The sequence below is a fragment of the Microcaecilia unicolor genome, chromosome 13, assembly GCF_901765095.1.
Source record: "Microcaecilia unicolor chromosome 13, aMicUni1.1, whole genome shotgun sequence".
NCBI classification, from domain to species: Eukaryota; Metazoa; Chordata; class Amphibia; order Gymnophiona; family Siphonopidae; genus Microcaecilia; species Microcaecilia unicolor.
The window spans coordinates 81710938-81735484 of record NC_044043.1 but is presented as its reverse complement, the minus strand read 5'-3'; the positions used below and the strand labels follow the sequence as shown (position 1 = coordinate 81735484).

The following is a 24547-nucleotide window of genomic DNA, read 5'->3' as shown; positions in this document are numbered from 1 at the left end:
TCATGTATGTTCTGACACGTACATGTATGATGGTATTTTACAATATTCATACACTCTTACGTGCCTGTGATGCCTTGTTGATATTTTAAACATTTATGGTTATATAACATTGATCTTCTTATACATGTAACCAGCACATAAACATCCATTTCAGGAAGTAATTTTGCACAAATCCTGTACTGAAACATGAGATATCCTGATTTGTATGTCTTGTCTAAAATCCACCTCCATCATTGAAAGGTGGTGTATCAAATCCTTTACCTTTTACCCTTTAGTATGATATTAATGACTCCCAAGTAACTTGATGGAAAGAAAATAGATGTTAAATTATTTACAAATAAAACTAATAAAAATTCAACATATTCAAATCATTCAGAAAATTTGATCCAGAAAGCCAAGACAGAAATTCTCATTTTCTGTTCTGTTCTAAAAATGGCATATATCCAATTATATTTCTTGTCAGAAAATTAAGGCATTAAGGAGTCAATTTTAGGCACCACTTGCACATATAAAAACCAGAGATATACATGTAAACTGCCATATATGTATAAATAGTGATTTTAGAAAAAGTGCTACTTGTTTTGGGAGTAATTGTATAAAGGCATTTTTACCTGTAAAATTCCACTTATATAATTACCTCCCCCCCCCCCCCCCCCCCCATGTAAAAGTAAGCAGGGTGACAAAAACAAGCATACTTTTTTTATTCTGAAATAAATGTATTCAGGCAACAAGTTTGGTCATACCATGGATGGCGTCACAGTTTACTTTAATCGAACATTTGCATATGCTCGTGATCTGGTATAAATGCTCATAGCTTCATTTTAGCTGCAATTTCTGTAGCTTTTCAGGGGTAATTTTTATAAAGTGGATGTGAAGGCTCATTTTGCATAGAACGAAGAGATTGGAATTGAAATGTCCAGGTTGGGATATGCCCAGTTACAGTTCTATTGCTGGATTGCACATGTATTGGCTGACATGTACAGCAGGAGCTGCCATTTTAGAAACATGCATGTGGATAAACAGAACAGTACAAACCTAGCAGCTTTCACGTGGGATTTTTCACCTATAGCAGGTGTTCTCCAAGAACAGCCGGCCAGATATTCTCACATCAGGGTAATACCATCCAACAGAGCCCAGTGCGGATGCTGCCTATCGTATACAGCTACTAGAAAATTCTAGCAGCATCCACTGTTTATGCTTGGGTACCTTCCCGCCCAACATATGAACACAGGTTCCTCAGTAGAATAATATAGCTGAAGAAATACAACTCCTAGGGGATGTGAGAGGGTTTGTGAGAATACCTGACCTGCTGTTCTCAGAGAACACCTGCTACTGGTGAATAACTTCGCTTTTTCCAAGGACAAGCAGGCCACTGGTATTCTCACATCTTGAAATCCCTAACTAGCAGACTCACCGAAAACAACAATGCTAGGACATAGGGACTTAAAACGTTGAGGCCTTGTAGTGAATCAATCTTAGACTATATATAATCTAGTTGTGAAGGTACAGCCTGGGATATGTTATTATTATTATTATTATGACGACATTTCTACCCCGTAATTTCCCAAGAAAGCTCATGTTCAATGCAGCTTACATAACAAGAAGAAGCAATACAGAACAATTAATATAAATACTTCAAAACTGGGCCTAGGAGGCTGGAGTTGGAATGTCAGTTTCACAACTTCCATATGTAAATATGCCACTTCCACGTGTAGCTACCCTATTTTACAAACTTATGCATGCAAGTGCCCCTAATTAAGTAGTGAGGCCGCCATGTTTTTCCAAAATGGCTGCCCCGCCGGAAGCTTCAGCAGCCATTTTTAAAATACAGTGGGGCCGTCCGTGGCACAGAAGAGAAAAGTGGAGAGTGCCCGATATGGAGTAACGGCACCAGGTAGGAAAGAGTAGAATTCTTTCCTGCCCCCACAGCCGCAGAGACCACTACACCACCAGGGCGGGCGGCAAGGTAGTAGTATGTGGGAGAGGGATGGCGGCATTGCTGTGGTGTGGGGGGGGGGAAAGCAAGGGTAAGCATGGCAGTCTCTGGCACCCCCCCCCCCCCAAATGTTGGCGCCCCTCTGCTATGCGTACTGTATTCCACCGGCCCTGTGTGTGCCCAGATTAGAGAAGTTCCATTGGCATATTGTTGGAAGTTGGCAATAATATTACATTTAAATTCATGTATGCTGCACTTATGTATATCCACCTATAAAGTATTTCCTTCTCAAATAATAAAGTATGCCTTGAATTATTTCAGGAGGATAGAGGATTGGGGTTAGATGTCAAGGAGGATGATGCCAGCTTGACATTTCTGTCTGGGTTGTGCTAAGCTCCAGAATGAAGATTTGCAGTGTTCTCACTCTCAGCATTTTAAAAGCTGGTGGTTAGTTTGTGCCACATTTGTCTAGTAAGCCACATAGGCATTTCCTGAATAATAATCATTTTATTCTCAATGGAGTAAACAAAGGAAGGCACTCAGTGACTGATACGATACATACACAAAATTTGGTATAAGCTGGTTAGTCATATTTTAATTTTCGAACACTCTTTATTCCACACTCACTGAAAAGTCTTTTATTTAAATTTGTTACAGATGATTTGCATATCTGTCACTTTTATTCCAATTAGGGAAGTAGCAGCTGCAAAAAGATCATTATGACATGTAATATATCATCTTTTCTCTTGAGTAAAGTGATTGGTTGTGTTTATGTAACAGTATCAAGCAATTTTCTTACACGTTCCCCTCTGCAGGGTCTCCAGGATTCCAACTGAAGTATATGGTGGACCCTGAATTTCTAAAGCCAGGAGAGAAGCGCTGGTTTATTCGTTATTTAGCCCTTCAGACTTTACAAATTGATATCTGGGATGGTGATTCTTTGCTTCTTATTGGTTCTGCTGCTGTTGAGATGAAGGTCTGAGCATTTGTTTTCTGTAAATTACCTTACAACATTGAAAATGAGTAGCTTTTGTTGACCATGTTCAGTAGTATTATTTCTAAGGTTTGATAGGAACTTAGGGGTCCTTTTACTAAGCCGCATAAGCGTCTACGTGCGCCCAACACACGCCAAAATGGAGTGACTGCACGGCTACCGCGTGGCTCTTGCAGTAATTTCATTTTTGCCGCGCGGCCGAAAAATATTTTTTGGGGAGGTGCGCCAAGTGGCATTTGGTGCGCATAAGTCATTACCACCCGGTTACCGCGTGAGACTTTACCTCTAGGTCAATGACTGGCGGTAAGGTCGCAGACCCAAAATGGACACGCAATTTTCAGAAAGAATTTAAAAAAGGGCTGAATGTGCGCTGAAAAATTAATTGTCACGCGCCCAAAACCTGCGCAAGCCATTTTCAGTGCACCTTAGTAAAAGGACCCCTTAGAAAATTTTTTTTTAATTTGGACACTAGAGGTATGGCACTTGCCTGGCCTACATGGTGGTGTTTTCCTCCGCCAGCTTTATAAGCAGGCTTATGACTAGATTTGAGAGAATTGTATACAGAAAAAAGAAGGTTGTAATTTTCTTAGTGTCAGCGTCAGACTTGACCAGAAATCTGTGGGTTGTGTCCATTGACCAGCAGGTAGAGATAGAGAATACAGAATTCTCAGCTCTGCCTCATAAGGGCACTATGTAACTTACAGTTGTTTGGTATTTCTCTATCTCTAACAGGTAGTGGGTGGTTCTGTTCAGCTTTGGCCTGATTGGCTGAGTCATGCTTCTGTTCTAGTATTACTGGTTAGAGATGATTTAGGGGATAACTGATCTGCATCCCTAGTTGGTTGGGGATACCCAGAGGGATGGGATGTAATTCTATAACATAGATGCTAATATTTACCGCATATACTCCTCTATAAGTTAAGAAATTATGATTTCAAAATCCTATCAATAAACCAGTCATCTTATTTATGGCTCATTCTCATCAGTCACAATATCACCAAATGGCAACTAAAACATAAAGAACAAGCCGCAAACATATATTGCCAAACGTATTGCAGATAACGTCAACCTGAAAACCCACACAGTTAATCATAAAAATGGAGAAAAAAGCCTCGTACTTATGTGGCAGCATTCAACTACTTTCAGTTTTACAGCTGCTTTCTGTAGTGCCATCAGTGCCATTGTACTCTTACAATTGCTAGCTTTATGGAAAAACAGTAGAAAGACTTTCGCTGTGCTGAAATTGCTCAAGAGGGTACAGCATGCACTATATATGTCTCTTGGTGTGGGAAGAACTTTTAGTTCACGGTGAGCTTGTACAGTGTTCAAATTAAAGACAAGAGGTTTGGAGGAGACATGCAAGCAAGACTGGGGAGTGACAGAAATAAATAGTTGTAATCTGTAAATGTTCTGGCCGGTTGAAAGTTTGTGCTGAGCATGTACATTGAGAGGAGGGCATGCCTGCAGAGAAGTATGCATGATAATTATCAGGTGACAGCTTAAAGCTATTTGATTGGCTGATAGCTCAAGTAGTAGGTTCAAAGAGGAAGTTCAGTGTGAAGGAGTAGCCTAGTGGTTAGAGCACCGGTCTTGTCATCCAAATGTGCCCTGTTCAAATCCCACTGCTGCTCCTTGTGATCTTAGGCAAGTCACTTAACCCTCCATTGCCTCAGGTACAAACTTAGAGTGTGAGCCCTCCTGGGACAGAGAAATATCCAGAGGTGAACCGGCCACCTCTGGATTGCAAGACCGGTGCTCTAGCCACTAGGCCACTCCTCCACTGCACTCCAAAAAAAATACTTTCTGGAAAAGTAATGTTTTGATACCCTGTTTGAAGCCTCTTGTCATAGATAACTGGGTAGTGAATTACAAATTGTAGGTGCTGTTATACTAAAAATAGTTAATCTAATCTGGTCTAGATTAATAATTCAGAAAAAGGGTACTGCAAACAAAGTTTTATGAGATGATCTTAATATCCTAACTGGAAAATAAGGAATCAGTCTAAATAAAAAAAAAAAACGGTTTTACCTACTTGTTGCTTTTAAATGTTATAGAGCACGTAACTGCCATAATTCTACTAGTACTATTCAGTAAGGGGCCTTGTACAAAGGCTTGCCAAAAAGTGGCCTGCGGTAGTGTGGGCACTTGGATGCATGCTGGACCATTTCTCCACAGCGCCTGGGGAAAAAAAGGGGGGGTTTGGGCTGGGAAATGGGACGTGCGACAAAATGAAGCCAGCAAGCATCTATTTATCGCCTGAGCCCTTAACGCCACCCATTGACTTAGCGGTTAGGGCTAGCGCGTTACCCGCACGGTAACCGTCCAGCGCATACCAACTGTCGATTACCGATGGGAACGCCCATGAGGTAGAAAATACAAAATTATTTTCCACCGGGGGTTTTCGGTGTGTGCCATACTTGGAATTGCCACTAGTCGCATGCGCTAGCTGGATGGTTATGCCGATTTGATATGCACTGCACTGGCATAGGCACTTCTCCTTTTGTTAAAGACCCCTAAATACGTAGATATATAGCGTGTAATTGAAAGTGGGCTTAAACTTACACGTGTAACTTACAGAATACTGTAAGTTATGCATGTATCTACAGCACTTAGATTCAAACATTTATACCAACCCTATGGTTGGTGGTTAGTGTTGCACCTAAATATTCAGTGAACATGTAGGCACCTGTGTTTGTTTATAGCAGGGGTGGACAACCTGCAATCCGTTATTAAATATAATGTGGCCTGCAAGATCATGGGAAGTATACATAGAAAGCATTAACCAGAGTTTTGTCAATTTTAAATATTGTATTTCACAAATATTTTCAGAATAGCCGCTCTAGCATTTGGTTTCCATCGTTATTTATATATTACAGAAGGTACTACTACTACTATTTAGCATTTCTATAGCGCTACAAGGCATACGCAGGTCTTTGGAGCTTTGTGCATTTCCAGTTCCAACATTATATAATGTTGCAGTCTGCCAGGGTTAGTACTACATTCACGCGACTCTGTTTGTATAAAGGTTGCCCATCCTTGCTTTATAGAATAGGCTCGTACCAGGCTCCCTGTTAAAGAATTGCCCTCTTAGCATTAGAAACTTCATGCCCTTCTTGAGGAGGGCATGAGGGGGAGGAGGTACAGGCTTGGATACGCATTCAAGAATTTAGCAAATACCCTTCTGATAGAACTTTATAGGTGCTCCCGCTTAACATGACTGTACTTCTTTTTGTAGCATCTACTTCGACAGGGACGGACTGCAGTTCAGGCGTCTCATGAACTAGAGGTCATTACAACAGAATATGAACAGGACTCAATGGTGATGAGTGGAGACATGACTAAACATGGCGCAGTCAAACCTATTGGAGTGTATACTGTTGTAAAAGGCAGACTTCACCTGCGCTTGGGCAATATTGGTAAGGATACTTGACATTCTGACTGTTGCATTTACAAAAGGTTTATGTAGAAATATTAATATTCGGTACTTAGAAACATGAACTTGTTGTGGAGCTTTGTAGTACATTTTAATATACAAGTCACGGCGGAAATATTTATTTAAAAATTTCTATTCCACCTACAACTAAGCGGATCACATAAAAAACAGACAAATAAAAACAATTCTTACCAAATCATCACAGAGATATCAACCCCATGCTTTCACAAACGAATGTTTTTAATGTGATGGTTCTTACATTAAATTACAAGCAGATTGCTTTCTTGTTATCTGGTTTCAGTTGGTCATCCTACTTTCCACCTAATTATAGGGTCGTTATCCCATTCCACTTTAGGAGAACAGTTTTATCTAGTCCTGGCTTTACACTGTGCAATGTTTGAACTTTTAGCTCTGGATGGAGTTTTAGTGAAGGGAATGTTGTATTCTCTATTATTTTTAATGTAATTCACCTTATAGTTTATTGGTACTTGTTAAACTACTTTAACTGGCAAGCAGAGTGATATACAAACTAAACAAATTAGAAAAAGGAAAGGAACTACAAATTAAGAGGACAGTAAACCATGCACACAAGAAGGGATAAGAGGAAAAAGGGGGACAGGAACAGGGAAGGAAGGCAGTGAGTAGGGAAGAAGTCTAAATTTCGTCTGGTGGTTCCAATCAGTCTGTATCTCCATAAGCCTGTTCAAAGTGCCAGGTCTTTAATTCAACCTTAAATTTCTTGAATGAGGGGTTGTTGTAAATAGAGAGGGGGAGACCATTCCAGGTAAATGGTGAAAGAAAGAAAAAGGCTGTACGCCTAGTGAAGTCCAACTGTGTGGCCTTAGGACCAAGGCGGTAGTTGTTTAAAGAACGTAGGACCCTAGCGGGTGAATATGGAATCGTAAGACGAAACTAATAGTTGGGAGTTCCTAATCTGAAATCGATAAAGGATAATGTTGCAATCTTATGGGTGATCCGCAGCCGGTTACCAGTGGTGTTTTTAGCAAATAAGTAATGTGATCATTTCGACGTCCATACCAGAGAAGCCTAATAGCTGTATTCTGGAGAGTTTGTAGTTTCTTTAATGTGGTGCGTGGAAGACTAGCATAGACAATATTACAGTAATTGACACGAGACATAAAGAAAGAAAGGATTAGCACATGGAAAGTATTGTGATTGGAAAAATGACGAATGGCACGTAATTGACGAAGAATGAGGAAACTAACCTTAGACAAGTGTGATATCTGTAGTAAGATAGAGATGGAGGAGTTGAGAATAATTCCTAGGTAGCAGAAGCTGGTAACCGGAGTGACTGGGTGGAGGGGAGGGTCCCAGATAACCAGCATGCAGCAGTTTTATCCTTATTTAGTACTATCTTATGAGCAGATAACTAATTGGAAACCAACTCAAGACATTTCTGAAGAGGGATTGACCGAAGACAAGTGTGGATAAGTTGGGTAAATAAGAAGCATATCGTCAGCATAGAAGTAAGCTTAGATGCCAGTGGATTGAATGAGGGCTACATGTAGGTTCAGCAGTTCCCACGACTCAGAAATTGAATTAGGGATGACGCCGGAATAGAACGGTGGGACAGAAAGGAGGTAAGCCACGAGTGAAGTTTGCCAGAAACTCCCAAGTGAAGACAGGAAGGAAGAAGTGAATGATTAACGAGATCAAAGGCCACTGAAAGATCTAGTGAAACGGAAAAAAATTATTTTATGTTGATCGAGAAGAGAGTATAGTTCACTAAGAAGTTCTGTCATCAGTTGTGTAGTGTGATCAGTATCCTGACTGAAGGGGTGCAGTGCTGATACTTTTTCAGAAAAAGATGATAGATTTATTTATCTCTCTATATAAAACGCACCTCCAACGTTATAATGAAGCCTCACTTTCCCAACGTTCTAAAGTGAGGTGGCAGAGACCGCTTTTTGCTCTTTGAGTGTCTGCCCTGCCCACGCGTCAAACGTGACGACGTCAAGGGCGGAGCACACTCAACGAAACGAAAAAGCCATCAGTGCCCGCATCACCCAAGCCCTTCCCCTGCCAATCCATGAACCATGCAGGGGGAGGAGTAGGGAAACACGCGCAGCGTGTTTCCCTACTCCTCCCCCTGCCTACGAAACACCCTGGAGTGGATACAGAACAGCTACAGACCTCCCTCTTCCGTCTTCCTCCCCCTGTCAGGACTCTGAACCCCCTCCCCGTGGCCTCAGGACAACAGATGACGTCCCATTACAACGTTGCAGGTGCAGTATCCGCCCTCCGCCACGCCCCCCAAAGTCGCCGCCCCCCTCCCCCCCCCAAGTTGGCTACGCAACACCCTCCACCCCCACCCCCATCACGGCTGCGCCTCGACTGCCTCTTTCCTGTTCTGCAGCTTTCGCTCTCTCCTCCGGCGGAGCATGCATTTCTCGAAAAGGAAGTCTCAGAGCTTTAAACTACTGAACAACGGTCAGTAAGAAGAAAGGGAAGTTGAAGGCCAGGTGCTCTTGCGGGGAGCCAAAGGGAGTGCGCATATCCAGCTGCCCTCCCCCCCCCCCAATCCACAAAGGGGCAACTGCAAGACGAAGCGAAGTGGCAGAAGTTTCACGAATGACTTCTGAGCACGTCAGATCTCAGGCGCACCTTAAATCAACAGGAAAGCAAAAGACAGTCTCTTCTCTCTCCTCCCTCTGCAATAGTCTCGCCAAAACCCCCTGGAAAATGGTCTGTTTTAAAACAGATTTTCAAAACAAAACAAAAAAAAAGCAATTTCACATTTGCACATGGAAGTAGCAGGATGTGGGGCTGTCTAACTGCATGATAAGCGAGAAATTTGACAGAGGGAAGATTTATGACTCGACCTGCCTGAACTGTATCCTCAGAGCAACAGATATGGGAGGAGGCAGTGTCCTTTCCTCTGAAAAGCCCTTATTCCCGGTGAAACTTTATGATGCCTATTTGTTTTAGAGGTTTGTTTTGTATTTTGGGGGAGATGGGGAGTTTCAATCAATCTTTATTTTACTTTCAGTTTTATCATTCATGTTTTCTTTTCCTAGAATTAAAAACAAATGGCTGCTGTTCCTGATGTTTGCTGCTCAGAGGATAGACTTCTCACATTAACACACTCTCTCACAGACACACTTGCACCCACTCTCACTGTCTCACACACACACACTTGCACATTCACTCTCTCTCTCACACACAGTCACTGTCACAGACACTCTCTCAAACATACACACTCTGCCAAAAACCTTCTCGCACACACTCATTCTCACATAAACACACTCTCTCACAGACACACTTGCACCCACTCTCACTGTCTCACACACACACACACACACACACTTGCACATTCACTCTCTCTCTCATAGACACACTCTCAAACATACACACTCCGCCAAAAACCTTGCTAGCGCCCGTTTCATTTCAGCCAGAAACGGGCCTTTTTTACTAGTTTGTAATAAAACTTATATTCCTCATTATGCATCATCCTAAGTGGATTACAATAAGAACATTCATAATAAAACAGAAGACATAAAACAGTATATAAACATTGTAGGAAAATCACAGGAATGTGTTAGAACAAAATGAGATACTGTGTATCTTACGCTGAACATTTAGTGGCAGATACTTGGGTATCTTCCCCAGTTGGAGGCCTGTAGGAACAGTAATATTTTAAGGTCTTTTTTGAATTCTTTGAAGTTGGTGATATTTTTAAATCTCATGGGTAGCTTGTTCCATAGTGTAGGTCCAGCAATATAAAAAATTCTGCGGATAAATTCCCCTAAACGGACAAAATGATGCGCTACAATAACCAGCAGACCTTAACGCTATTTTCAGATGGTAGATCTGTAGTTTAGTTGTCAAGATCTCTGAAGTTTGTTATTGTAAAGTTTTGAATACCAGACAAAGGAGTATGAAATTTATCCAGATTTCAAAGTTGATGGAATTCGGCTTTTTCTAGAACTTTGGACATGAAGCAGAGGTTGAAAATGGGGTGGTAATGACTGGGGATTGCTAGGTCTAGGGGTGGGTTTCTTTAGAATGGGGCAAACTATGGCTAACTTCCAAAGGTCTGGGAACTGGCCACTGGACAGATTGAGATTATTGATAGTGTTTTTAATCTAACCCTCTCTAGACCCCCGCTGGCTCTTTCCACACGAAGGTGTACAGAGGGTTTGTTCTTCTAAGATCCTTTTAACCGCCTCCCTGAATTCCAGTGACACCCCTTCCCATGGGTATCTGCGTTGGGGAGGCATCAGAAGGCTCAGTTCAAATCTAATTCCCATGACCACAGCTTTCTGTCTATTAGGATCTAAGTGTATCTTGGGCCATTTATGTTCCCACATATATACTATTAAAAATCAACCCAATTTGGTTCAGTGAGTGCGCCTTACTTGTGTGTGGATTATTTTGTAGCACAAATGACAGGTAAAGAATAAATAGAAATAAAGACAGAAATAGTTCACAGAAATAAAGTGTTTATTCTCACCAAAATCAGGTCTTCAATTTGGTACATTCGTCAGACAGATTCTAGATTCAATTGGACAGAGCTTCGCCCTCGGAGAGCCGTTGGGGAATCTTCCAAAAATCTGTCTAATTCTCATCTCTTTTATAGTCTTTGGTCCCAATACAAGTCTATGGAGAGGGATTTTTTTCTCTAATATTACTTAATCTGTGAGTCATGACCTCCAGTCAGGTGCCCACCTGCCCCTCCTCCCAAAGATTGCTTAATAATTTCAACTTTTACACTTTCACTTCCTCTTTTCTGATCTTATGACAGAGATCATGTGTTTTTATATCTTATGATACCAGGAGCCATTTTCTCAAAGACATTCTCCATCTTAAGAACCAAACTTTTATCATTTGTATCTCTAATTTCCTCATCTTAAGTGTTACACTCAATTTGAAAGTTGTACCAGGTTTCATTAAAACTCACCAAGCAGCCCTGCTTTTGCAGGCTCTCTGCTATAAGGCCATCAGTAGGTTATTGGGCCTAATTAGTGCTTTCCAGCTGTTCCAAGCTGTGCGGCTTGGCCCACCACCATTCCAGTGGATAGGTCTCAAGCTAGAACACATATTAACATTCCCCTCTTCACCCTATCTCATAGGGTGACACCAGGGTTAAGGAACCATGGTACCATCCATTCCAGAAGGTATCCTATAAAATTATAGAATCGAGTGAGTCTAATTGAAAACTGGTATAGTCAGATTTGTTTGAATTAAGGTTATAACGTAGGCACTACTTTGGTTATTTCAATTCTTCTTGGGGCTTACCCATATCTGCGATCAAGTAACATACTATAACTACAGCAATAATATTTCAAAACCTATTAATATGCAGGTTTTACTCTTACTCTTACATATGTGTATATATATATATTGATAACAATCAATACTTCTTTGGTTATATACTGATTATATCTTGAGTATACATTCGCATGGATTACATAGTCATATTGATTATTGATTACATCATTTCATCAAGCTTAACACTATTATATTGCATCCCTGTGTGGTATTACATGATTATACTGTTGCAGTATAGACAACAAGGTGGGGAGCAAACACAATTCTGGTACCTTCAGCCAGGAAGAGAGAAAAGGATCACTATGACAGTATGTGGTGTTCATATTAGCCATCAGTTTTCTCAGGGGTACGAGAGACTGATTTTGAAATGAGGACCACATAAAGGAGCCAGACTAAGGAATGCTCTTGGGAAGCCATACAAGAAGTATTACTCGAATGAACAGGCTGCACAGGTAGGGGTTTGGTTAAATAAAGAACAGCGATAGAGTTTCTGCTGTGGGGGCATTTTTAGGTGGGGCTTTTTGTGAAGTGGTCAGTTGTTGATAAATAGACTAGAGATCTTTAGTGGAATTAGAAGACTTTTGCAGTTTTTCTTTAGTAATAAATGCCTTTTTAGCTTCTTTCAGGTAGTAGTTGTTTTCACAATGGAGTTTCCTGCATTTCTGGAGGTCAGCAGGAGACCCAGATGTTTTCCATAGTCTTTCAAGTGTTTGGTACTGTTTTTTAAGTAGACTGAGGTCAGACGAGTACCAGGAGTTAATTCGTGAAGATTTGGGGCACAAGAATAAAGTGCCAAATTTCAGTCTGATCATTAAGGGGTCCTTTTACTAAGTGGCGGTAAGCCCACCGCAGGATTACTGCATGCCAATCTGGAGCTGCTGCCAGTCCAACGTGGGAGCCGGCAGTAGCTCCACCCCCAGCTTGTGGGGGAGAATTGATTTTTTTTTTTTTTAACTTTTTAAAAAAGTACAAAGACCAGGGGACACTCAATGAAGTTACATGGAAATACTTTTAAAGCAAATAGGAGGAAATATGTTTTCAGTCAACAAATAGTTAAGCTCTGGAACTCATTGCCAGAGGATGTGTTATCAGCAAGGCATTTAAAAAAAGGTTTGGACAAGTTTCTGGAGGAAAAGTCCATAGTCTGATATTGAATAGACATGGGGAAGCCACTGCTTTCCCTGGGATTGGTAGCATGGAAATGTTGCTACTATTTGGGTTTCTGCCAGGTAGTTGTGACCTGAGCAAGGACTTTGTAATAATCCACACTCTGTGTTGTTTCCTTTGTGCCCAGGCATCCTTTATGACTGTTTCTATGCATTTCTGCAGACCAGTGCTAGGAAGTAAGATCGTCACTTGTCTTTGCCACTGGTTGCCTTCTGAACCAACAACTGGACTTGATGATGCAAGTCACTTCAGTACTTCTCCTTAGTTCTGCTTTAATTCTACATGAACATTCAGTGATCCTGAAAACACTATACAAAGACTTCATTGTGCTCACTTATGGTTTTTAATTTCTATTTATAAGGTTTTGTTTTGTTTTTTAAAGGACTACCCTGATTCTACCTTATATTGGGTTTGTAATCCTTGTCAGTTGTCATTCAATCTAAGTATCGTATCTCTGTTGATCATTGAGGGGCCCTTTTACTAAGACGCGTAGGCACCTACACGCATCAAATTAGAACTACCACCCAGTTACCACGTGCCCCAGCCACTAATTCTAATTTTTACGCACATCCAAAACACGCGGCAGAAAATAACTTCTATTTTCTACTGCACTGATGACTACTTCCTGGTAAACACGTGAGACCTTACTGCTAAGTCCTATAAGTCCTACATTCCTCCTCAGGAACTCCGTTCACTGGGTAAATCTCTCTTATCTGCACCCTTCTCCTCCACCACTAACTCCAGACTCCGTTCCTTTTATCTTGCTGCACCATATGCCTGGAATAGACTTTCTGAGCTGGTCAAGCTCCATCTCTGGCCGTCTTCAAATCTAAGCTAAAAGCCCACCTTTTTGACGCTGCTTTTAACTCCTAACCCTTATTCACTTGTTCAGAACCCTTATTTTATCATCCTCACTTTAATATTCCCTTATCTCTTGTTTGTCCTGTTTGTCTGTCCTAATTAGATTGTAAGCTCTGTCGATTGGGTACTGTCTCTTCATGTTCAAGTGTACAGCGCTGCGTATGTCTAGTAGCGCTAAAGAAATGATAAGTAGTAGTAATAGTAGTAGTAAGTCAGTGGGTGGCGATAAGGTCTGAGGCCCAAACTGGACGCACACTGATTTTTATTTTGCTGCACGTCCATTTTTTTTGGGGGGGGGGAAAGGCCTGTTTTGCAGGCGCGCTGAAAAATGGACTTGTGCACGTCCAATACACGTGCCTACACCAACGTAGGCCATTTTTTGGTGCGCCTTAGTAAAAGAGCCTCTGAGCGTGGTTGACTGTAACACTTCTACATTTTGACAGGTATGTATGATGGATATTGTAAATTGTATTAGAATTTGTGTTATTGGGAAAAGGGTAGGGGAGTTGTAATATGTTATATTTTAATTTTGAGCTTCCTCTGGGAGCTGCCTGTTGTAGCAGTGCTATATGTTCAATTGTAAAGCGCTGCGTACGACTGGTAGCGCTATAGAAATGATTTATAGTAGTAGTAGTATATGTTTTGAAGTGCAGGATCATACTGCTGGCCTTTCTTGAGATATTGGATACGATTGTGTTCCATCCCTTTGATCACTGCCAAATGTATTCATTTGTTAGATGCTAATGACAGCAAATATTAAGTTTCTCTCTCTCTTAATGTGAAGGGGATAACAACCCCATAAAGAAAATTATGGTATATTTAAGGAAAGAATCCCCAGATATCATTTATATGCAGTAGTTGCATAGCTGGAAAATAAGGGCAGTGCTGATCAGACTTCTACAGTCTGTCCCAAAAATGGCAAAAACAAATCAGGATCAAGTAAGCATATTTTTTATATCACATTGATATCATATGCTACAAGTGTGGGTGCTGTATATTTCTATGGGGGAGGGGAATTGGAGAGTAAAATGTTGTTATTTAGCAATATGTTTGGATTAATCATGTATTAATAATAAATATGCTCAGGTCATAATAATAAAAGCACTCTTTGGACTATTGGCATGCAGGGGCATTTTCAATATGATATCCAAGGCCAATTGTCGATATTTTGGTTAAAAAAACGTCCAAAATTCTCAGCCTGAACCTAGCAATTTTCGAGCTGGAAAAATGTCTATTTTATTGGTTCGTAAATCGCTAATTTCCAGACTTCTTTGTGTTCAGTACTTCTTTAGGTACCATATTTAAAAAAAAAAAAGGCGTAGAGAAAAATGCACCGAAAGAAGCCATAGGGAAGGCTGTATGACACCATTCCTAACTGGTCACACACACATTCAAGCAGAGCAGAGGGACAGCCTAGTGGTCAGTGCAGTGGACTTCACATAAAAGGACCCAGGTTCTAATCCCACCTTAACACTCTTATTTTATATTGTGAGCTCTCCAGGAACACCTAAAAACCTACTGTACCTAACTGTACACCACTACAAAAGCCCTCAGGTCTGCAGGTGTCTCCTATCTATAGGTGCGGTTGTTATTTGTGGGTTTTGGAAGGCTTTCAATTTCCACCACAAGTGTACTGGTTAGAGTAGGATGTAGACCTGGGTCCCTTTGTGTACAGTCCACTGCACTAACTAGCATACCCCTGGGACCAGCTTGCTGCTCTAATAGTAATGGCTATAATATCTGAAGCTGTCACAGCCTGGTATGTACTGTCACTGTCACATCTTAATCCCTCTGGTGATCAGCTTGTCAGTTAGGGCATCTTTTTGTGACTTAGTCGTGATTTAAACAGAACTAACTATCTTTCGCAAATCCCTCAAGACACATTTCTTCAACAAAGCCTACAATGAAAACCCAGAACCTTACTAATTCACCTCTGAAAACCCACCGTCTAATATACCTAATAAATGCTTTCCTTCTTCTCTCTACTTCTTCCCTTAATTAATCTCTGCACATCAATAATTGTACCTGACATCCAGGAATAACTGTATTTAACAAAATTACGTAAGCCACTTTGAGCCTGCAAATAGGTGGGAAAATGTGGGATACAAATGCATTAAATAAATAAATAAAAAAAACATCCCAGTTTTTTGCCCTACACATTTTTATCTTGTTCCATTATCCCAGGAAAGTGTCCAAATTCTGGGCGTTCCCAAAACACGCCCCCTTGCAATTTAGATGAACTGCAGAGAAATCCGTCCCAATTCTGAGTGTTGAAAATCGCAACTTGGACATTTTCCTGTGAAAAACGTCCATCTGGCACTTTGTGCTGCTTTTGAGACATTTTTCTCTTTTGAAAGTGAACGCCATAGTGTTGTGGTCTTGTGGCATCATATATAACTGCCTATATGTGACACACATGGTGACAGATTGCTGACTGCCCTGGTTGTGATGCCATTCAGTCATGAACGAGTGTAACCTGCACAGAGTGATGGGTGCGGCTCTGGGCACCTTGTTGTGCAAACTGGATGCACTATTCAGGTCTTTATCTGCAATCTTGTGTTCTTGTGTGTTACTGTGTTCCTTTTTTGGTGCTTAGCACTGTGTGAATGCCAATAAAAGCCAACAAATTGGCGAACAGTCAATCAAACAAGTGTTGGTCCTGCCAGTCACAACTGGAAACATTTTTATATATGTTACATTATTGTCCCTGTCTCTATGTATGGACACATATCCAGAAAATATTGCACATTCCCAAAGAATTGACTTACAATAAAATTGTAGATCATTAGGGTTTAAAACAAAATTGTCTATGCACAATGTATAGTTACTAGATTTCTTGCTTTCCATTGCCATTAAAATGATATTGACCAATTGGAAAAGTAACATTTACCTTGAAATCAATATGAGGTGGAACTTAATGTCTCTCTATTGTAAGTAAGAGCTTTCTGCCTTGGAAAAATCAGGTCAGGCGCAGTTTACATGTCAAGTGTGGAAACCAGTGGCAGTATATTTGGAAGAAGATCAGAACTAAATGGATTTGTTTGTATCAGCTGTTACCTGCACTCTTTGGTTTCATTGTTTTGTTTTCTGTTGCATTGAAACTCAATAAAGATTAATGAACTCTTTATAGCCTGCAATGCAAGATACTCCACTTTGTGTACCAATCCTTAGGTATACGGATGCCAGATTCTTTAATGTATCAATTGGGCTTTTATACTTCTAGTTAAGCACTGTATTCCTTTTTGGCATTATTGTTGACTGAACCTTCCTTGGAAAGTCCCAGTTAAAGCAGCCCTAGAAAGCAAGCCTTCAACTGCATTAATCCTTTTTTTGTGAAATTGATTATCAAACGAGGTTCAGTACGCTGCCAACTTTCTGCACTCTTCGAAAAGCTTGTCAAGGCCTATTTCTTGGAAGCCTTGAAGTAACTCTTAGTAATTTCATTTGTATTATGTCTCTGTCATTTTTAATTTTTTATGGTTTTAGGTCTTGTTTGTCCTTTGCTTTTTTTTTTTTTAATGTAATTTATGATCCTCTTCAGCTTTTATGATTCTGATTCATTCTTCAACTGATTTATTTTAATAATATTGTTCCTTGCTCTGAGAACATTACTTTTTATGAGCAACTAAGAAATCTGATAAATAAAAGAATGTTTTGATTTAGTATTATGGTGATAATGTCATCAGTTGAAAAGTCAGATACTTTATGATTGGGAATGCATTTCTCTTCTTTCCTAATTCCTTTATTAGAAGAATATGCTAGAAACAAGCACATGGTATTCTATACGGTGCCTCCTCAAGTGATTTCCAGTATCGTATTTTTTTTTTTTACCTGACTCCACAGCTAGTCTGTTGGAGTTGAGTTGTTGGGGGGGGGGGGGGGGCGGGAAGAAGTTGGGTAGGATAGGGGTTGCTATGGTTTGGGGGGGTGGGTTGAGGCATAGGGTCTTTTCAAGTTTATACACTTTCGTTTGTTGATAAATACTGGAAGTGTATATATGCTTGCCAATTTCTTGTATTGAGGCTACTTTGTTGTTGTATGTTGTAGTCTGCAACTGGGAAGTTTGTTCGGAACGGAAATTAGTATTTGTATTGTGTATCTTCCTATATATTGTATTTCTCAATACTTAATAAAGTGGCCTAGTGGTTAGGGTGGTCGACTCTGGTCCTGGGGAACTGAGGAACTGAGTTTGATTCCCACTTCAGGCACAGGCAGCTCCTTGTGACTCTGGGCAAGTCACTTAACCCTCCATTGCCCCATGTAAGCCGCATTGAGCCTGCCATGAGTGGGAAAGCGTGGGGTACAAATGTAACAAAAATAAAATAGATACTATTGGAGATTCTACATGGAATGTTGCTACTATTGGAGATTCTCTACACCTCTACCCAGGAAATCTAGACTGCCCAACTTGACATTTCGTTCTTTAGATTGTAAGCTCATTTGAGCAGGGACCGTCCTTCTTTGTTTATTTTGTACAGCGCTGCGTAACCCTAGTAGCGCTCTAGAAATGTTAAGTAGTAGTAGTAGTAATGTTGCTATTCCACTAGCAACATTCCTTGTAGAAGGCTGCGCAGGCTTCTGTTTCTGTGAGTCTGACGCCCTGCACGTATGTGCAGGACGTCAGACTCGCAGAAGCCTGCGCGGCTACATTGGTGATCTGCAAGGGCCGACTTCTACATGGAATGTTGCTAGTGGACTAGCAACATTCCATGTAGAATCTCAAGTAGTAGCAACAGTGGAGGAGTGGCCTAGTGGTTAGGGTGGTGGACTTTGGTCCTGGGGAACTGAGTTCGATTCCCACTTCAGGCACAGGCAGCTCCTTGTGACTCTGGGCAAGTCACTTAACCCTCCATTGCCCCAGGTACAAATAAGTACCTGTATACAATATGTAAGCCGCATTGAGCCTGCCATGAGTGGGAAAGCGTGGGGTACAAATGTAACAAAAAAAAATTACATAAATAACATCAAGCTAAAGTAAAATTAGAATTACAAAAGAGAATTCTCTGAGAGCAAGCAGGATGTAATATTCTTGCTGATGCGTAAAATGATGGCGCCTGGCACAGGAACGCTCCTCAGTGTTTTTTCTAGAAGTCTTCAGTAGTGACTCACCATACTCAAGCTCACGTTCTCACTCGCTATTGTTGCATGGGACCAGCTCATGAGGAGGGTTGAACGCTGTTCATTGTGTCCAGCACAGCTCATGTCTTATTCTCCATCACAGTTCTAGTGGCATTTCAATATACGAGTAAGCCACACTGGTTCAGACTGATGGTCCATCTAGCCCAGTATCCTGCTTCCAACAGTGACCAATCCAAGTCACAAGTATCTTGCAGAAATCCAAAGAGTAGCGAGATTCTGTGCTAGTGATCCCAGAGGTAACTAATGGCTTTCCCCATGTCCATCTTAATAGTGGAGAATGGACTTTTGCTCCAGGAACTTTTTACAACCCAGATACATTAACTGCTATTACCACATTCTCTGGCAGTGAGTTCCAGAGCTTAACTATTTGCCGATTGAAAAACAATTTCTGTTTGTTTTAAAAGTATTACCATGTAATTTCATGGAGTGTCCCCTAGTCTTTGTACTTTTTGATTCACAATTGCCCATTTCACTGCACTCAGGATATTATAGACCTCTGATATACCTCCCTTCAAGCCATCTCTTCTCCAAGCTGAAGAACCTTAATCTCTTTAGGCTTTCCTCATTTGAGAGTTATTATTATTTATTATTATTTATTGCATTTGTATCCCACATTTTCCCACCTTTTTGCGGGTTCAGTGTGGCTTACAATATATTATGAATCATGGAAATACAATTTGTTACAACTCGGTTATGGATTACATTGTGATGAGTTATGCGAGACAAAGTCAAAGTATCGATAAGGAATATAATAATGGAAAAGAGCACTGAAACATTGGAAAGAAGTAACGGAAACAAAAAGGGGCAATATATAGTAACAGGAAAACATTTGGTATACATTTTCTGTGAGTAAAGGTATGAGTGTGGTGAGATTACGGGGGATGAGAATTCAGAAGTGGCTGTATTGATGCATTACTGAACAGTGAGTGTGGGCTTTGTGTTTTGGTTTCATTCCATTAACCATTTTGTTTGCTCTTCTCAGTACCCTTTCTAATTCCACCATGTCTTTTTTGGGGGGATATGGCAACCAATATTCATGGTGTGGTGAATAATTTGGTTGATTATCCCCCTTGGGAGAAAGGGATGAGATTGAGGATTTGGAGTGGCTGGTGGCAATTGCAAGATGTTAAAATAGTCAATTTAAGTTCAATAGTACTAAAACTGAAGTACTAATGATGAGGATTCTATAGCCTATTTATGTCTGGATGGTAGACAGAAAATTTGGGTGTGTTAGTACTCTGACTCTAAAGCCATGTTAAAACCATTTTATTTCTTTATTGGGCTTAATTAAATGCCTTTATGTAAGGATTCACCAAAGCTGTTTACAATAGGTATAACGATATAAATAACTTACACTGTGTTATTATTATTATTTGTTACATTTGTATCCCACATTTTCCCACATATTTGCAGGCTCAATGTGGCTTACATAATACCTTGAAGGCATTCGCCAAATCCGGTACGGGATAGGGAAGATAACAATAGTAAAATAGCCAAATGTAAACATGGGATATAATCAATAATGTAAACTTGGAAGTAGGCAAATTAAATCCTTGTAATAGCAATGATGTGATTCAGTATCAGAAATGTATATATCAAAACAGCACATGTAAGGCATTTTCTAAACTGAGACAGATTCATAGATTGAAGCCTTTTCTTACTTGCGGTGCATTGAAGGGTCATAGTTGTAGAATTAGTACTATCATAGCTTGATTATTGCAACGGAGTTTTAGTAAGATTACCTATTTGTTTATTATGAAAGCTCCAGTAAAGTATATAATATGGCTGCCAAGTTCATAATAAGATATTTAGGGGCCCTTTTACTAAGGCGTGCCTAAAAGTGGCCTGCGCTGGTGTAGGCGCGTGTTTTGGTCATGGGCAGGTCATTTTTCCAGCACACCTGGAAAAAAGGCTTTTTGGCTCCCTGTCCGCTTCCGTATACAGTTCAAACTTCTCTTACTGACCTTTAAATGCATCCATTCTGCAGCCCCCCCATTACCTCTCCACTCTCATCTCTCCCTACATTCCTCCCTGTGACCTCCGCTCACTGGACAAATCTCTCTTGTCGTCCCCCTTCTCCTCCACTGCTAACTCCAGGCTTCGTTCCTTTTCTCTCGCGGCACCTTATACCTGGAATAAACTTCCTGAGCCTGTACGTCTAGCTCCATCTCTACCTGTTTTCAAATCTATGCTGAAAACCCACCTTTGCACTGCTGCTTTTGGCTCCTAGCCACTACTCATTTGCCTCCCCCCCCCTTGTTCCTTCTCACCCAGTACTTCCCTCGCCCTTAATTGTCTTGTCTTGTCTGTGTTATTTTAGATTGTAAGCTCTATTGAGCAGGTACTGTCTCTCTGTGTCAGGTGTTCAGCGCTGCGTGTGTCTGGTAGCACTATACAAATGCTAATAATAATAATAATAATTTTGTGTGTGTGTCAAAAATGGACATGTGGCAAAATTAAAAAAACAGCTTTCATCCATTTTTGGTCTGAGACTTTACTGCCCCCCATTGACTTAGTGGTAAAGTCTCACACGCTAACCAGGGTGGTAAGCGGCCAGCGTGCGTAAACTACTGATTACCACCAGGTAAGCGCCACAAGGTAGAAAATATTTTCTACCACGTGTTCTGGACGTGTGTCAAAAATAGAATTACTGCCCGGGGCACGCGGTGGCTGGGCGGTAGTTCCAATTTGGCGCATGTTGGACGTGCGTAGGCACCTATTCACCTTAGTAAAAGGGCCCCTTAGGGCTGAATTCAGTAAATGACGCTCAGTGCTATTTTCTATAACGGGCACTCAACTATGGGTACCTATTATATAAACAGCATTGAGTTCCAAATTTAGGTACCAGGATTTGCGTTGGCTGAAACCAGGTGTAATTCCCAGTGCTCAATTTGGGTGCACGTCCCCTGTATTCTATAAGAAGGCACATAAATTTTAGGAATGCCCATGATTTGCCCATGGCCCCACCTCCTTTTGGGCTGCGCACTATGGGATTTGAGCACACGTTATAAATGGAGTGTAGTAAAATGTGCAGCCAATTCAAAACGGGTGCCAATTAGTGCTAATTAGTACTCTGTTAATGGCACTGATTGGTTCCTTAGCCAATTTAATTGGGCGTACATCTTTGATCGACACCCAGTTTTGGGCACCATATATAGAATCTGAGGGTTAGTAGGGTGGTTATAGTACTATCCTGCTTATAATCGAACGAGAAAAACGCCCAAGTTCCGACCTAAATCGGGAGATGGACGTTTATCTCACAAAAACGAATAACGCGGTATAATCGAAAGCCGAACTTGGACGTTTTCAACTGCACTCCATCGCGGAGGCGTACAAAGTTGACGGGGGCGTGTCGGAGGCATGGTGAAGGCGGGACTGGGGCATGGTTATCACCCGAACAGAGATGGGCGCCTTTCGCTGATAATGGAAAAAAAGTATGCGTTTGTAGCTAGAATTTAGGGCACTTTTCCTGGACCCTGTTTTTTCACGAATAAGGCCCCAAAAAGTGCCCTAAATGACCAGATTACCCCCAGAGGGAATCGGGGATGACCTCCCCTGACTCCCCCAGTGGTCACTAACCCCCTCCCACCACAAAAAATGATGTTTCACAACTTTTTATTTTCACCCTCAAATGTCATACCCACCTCCCTGGCAGCAGTATGCAGGTCCCTGGAGCAGTTGTTAGGGGGTGCAGTGGACTTCAGGCAGGTGGACCCAGGCCCATCCCCCCCTACCTGTTACAATTGTGCTGCTTAATGCTTATTAGTCGTCCAACCCCCCCCCCCCCCAAACCCACTGTACCCACATGTAGGTGCCCCCCTTCACCCCTTAGGGCTATAGTAATGGTGTAGACTTGTGGGCAGTGGGTTTTGAGGGGGATTTGGGGGGCTCAACACACAAGGGAAGGGTGCTATGCACCTGGGAGCTCTTTTACTTTTTTTTTTTTTTTTTTTTTGTAAAAGTGTCCCCTAGGGTGCCCGGTTGGTGTCCTGGCATGTGAGGGGGACCAGTGCACTATGAATCCTGGCCCCTCCCACGAACAAATGCCTTGAATTTATTCGTTTTTGAGCTGGGCGCTTTCATTTCCCATAACATTGACATTCGCACATCAGCCAGCCTTAATAAATGCTTAATTATAAATAATACCAAACAACATTTTCTTTTTGGAATAAAATTTGGCTGCAGCTTTATTTCCAAATAATCATAAATAACTCAATTCACTTAACAACCACTTAGTAACATGTCAATCAATATCTCGGTTAAATTCATATAGCGGTTTAATACTGTTAAGCCATTCGGTCACGAAACTGGCTCGGTTAAATTCATATAGCGGTTTAATACTGTTAAGCCATTCGGTCACGAAACTGGCTTACCTTCCCCAACTTACCCCCATCCCCCCATGTGACTTACGGTGCCGTCAAGCCACATCTCACTCATGGCGGTTCCGCCCCTGAGTTCTTTTCCATTTCATAACTTTCCCAATATTCATTTTAACCGCTTCTGGTGCCTGTAGCACCCTTCATCCAGGCACCCCCTTTTATTAAAAGCTGCTACCGATCCTCCCAAATACTACCCCCCACTCCCCCATGCCCCTCCTAAACTTCTCCAAAATTCAACCCCCAAAATCCCCATCTCCCACCAAAAACAGGGTGGGCCGGGACGGGTCCTTCAACTACCTTTCAACCACCCTCCCCCTCTCCTACCTAACTAACTATCCTTTTCAGCGCCAAATTCCTCCTATCCTGTCCTTTCCTTCCTAACCAATCCAATTCCTTTTCCTTCAACCAATCCCCTTTTCTTTCCCTTTGTTGCTGCCCTGCCAGCCTCCAATTAATTCACCCCACTACCCTCTCTTTTCCCTCCCCCCCACCCTTCATCAATCTAACTTGGCTGCTTCTGTCTCAGCCAATGTTATCACCCTCACTGATTAACAGTGAGGGTTTCCTAACATTGACATTCGCACATCAGCCAGCCTTAATAAATGCTTAATTATAAATAATACCAAACAACATTTTCTTTTTGGAATAAAATTTGGCTGCAGCTTTATTTCCAAATAATCATAAATAACTCAATTCACTTAACAACCACTTAGTAACATGTCAATCAATATCTCGGTTAAATTCATATAGCGGTTTAATACTGTTAAGCCATTCGGTCACGAAACTGGCTCGGTTAAATTCATATAGCGGTTTAATACTGTTAAGCCATTCGGTCACGAAACTGGCTTACCTTCCCCAACTTACCCCCATCCCCCCATGTGACTTACGGTGCCGTCAAGCCACATCTCACTCATGGCGGTTCCGCCCCTGAGTTCTTTTCCATTTCATAACTTTCCCAATATTCATTTTAACCGCTTCTGGTGCCTGTAGCACCCTTCATCCAGGCCACAAGCGGTGACAGACTATATCTTGTCACCGCTCCCCACCAAACAAGCTGCAGCCAAATTCTTCACTAAACAATCCTCCAACAAATCTTGGATTGTACTTAAAAAGATATCAATCCCAATATCGGACAGATGAACTCCATCCGACCTATAAAGACCTGCACAATCCGAAGAAATCAACTCATGCCCTAAAACCAAACCCCCTATTCTCCCCATAAATTTAGACACTTCCCCATTCACCCTACGCCTCAAGCGCTCAATACCTTTTGGATTAATTGCCCCTTTCCACACTCTTCTTGGAATAATGTGTGACCACACAATTATAGCCTCTGGAAAATAACC

General features: G+C 41.3%; 1 protein-coding gene across 7 annotated transcripts in view; it reads left to right on the top strand.

The window, feature by feature from the left end:
* NPHP4 (nephrocystin 4) overlaps positions 1–24547 on the top strand; it is a 205788-nt gene that overhangs the window by 128991 nt on the left and 52250 nt on the right. For all 7 annotated transcript variants that reach the window (XM_030222550.1, XM_030222549.1, XM_030222546.1 and 4 more), the window contains 2 exons: positions 2752–2912; positions 6166–6346. In XM_030222550.1, the coding sequence (XP_030078410.1) occupies positions 2752–2912; positions 6166–6346 (342 nt within the window). The remainder of the gene's footprint in view (positions 1–2751; positions 2913–6165; positions 6347–24547) is intronic.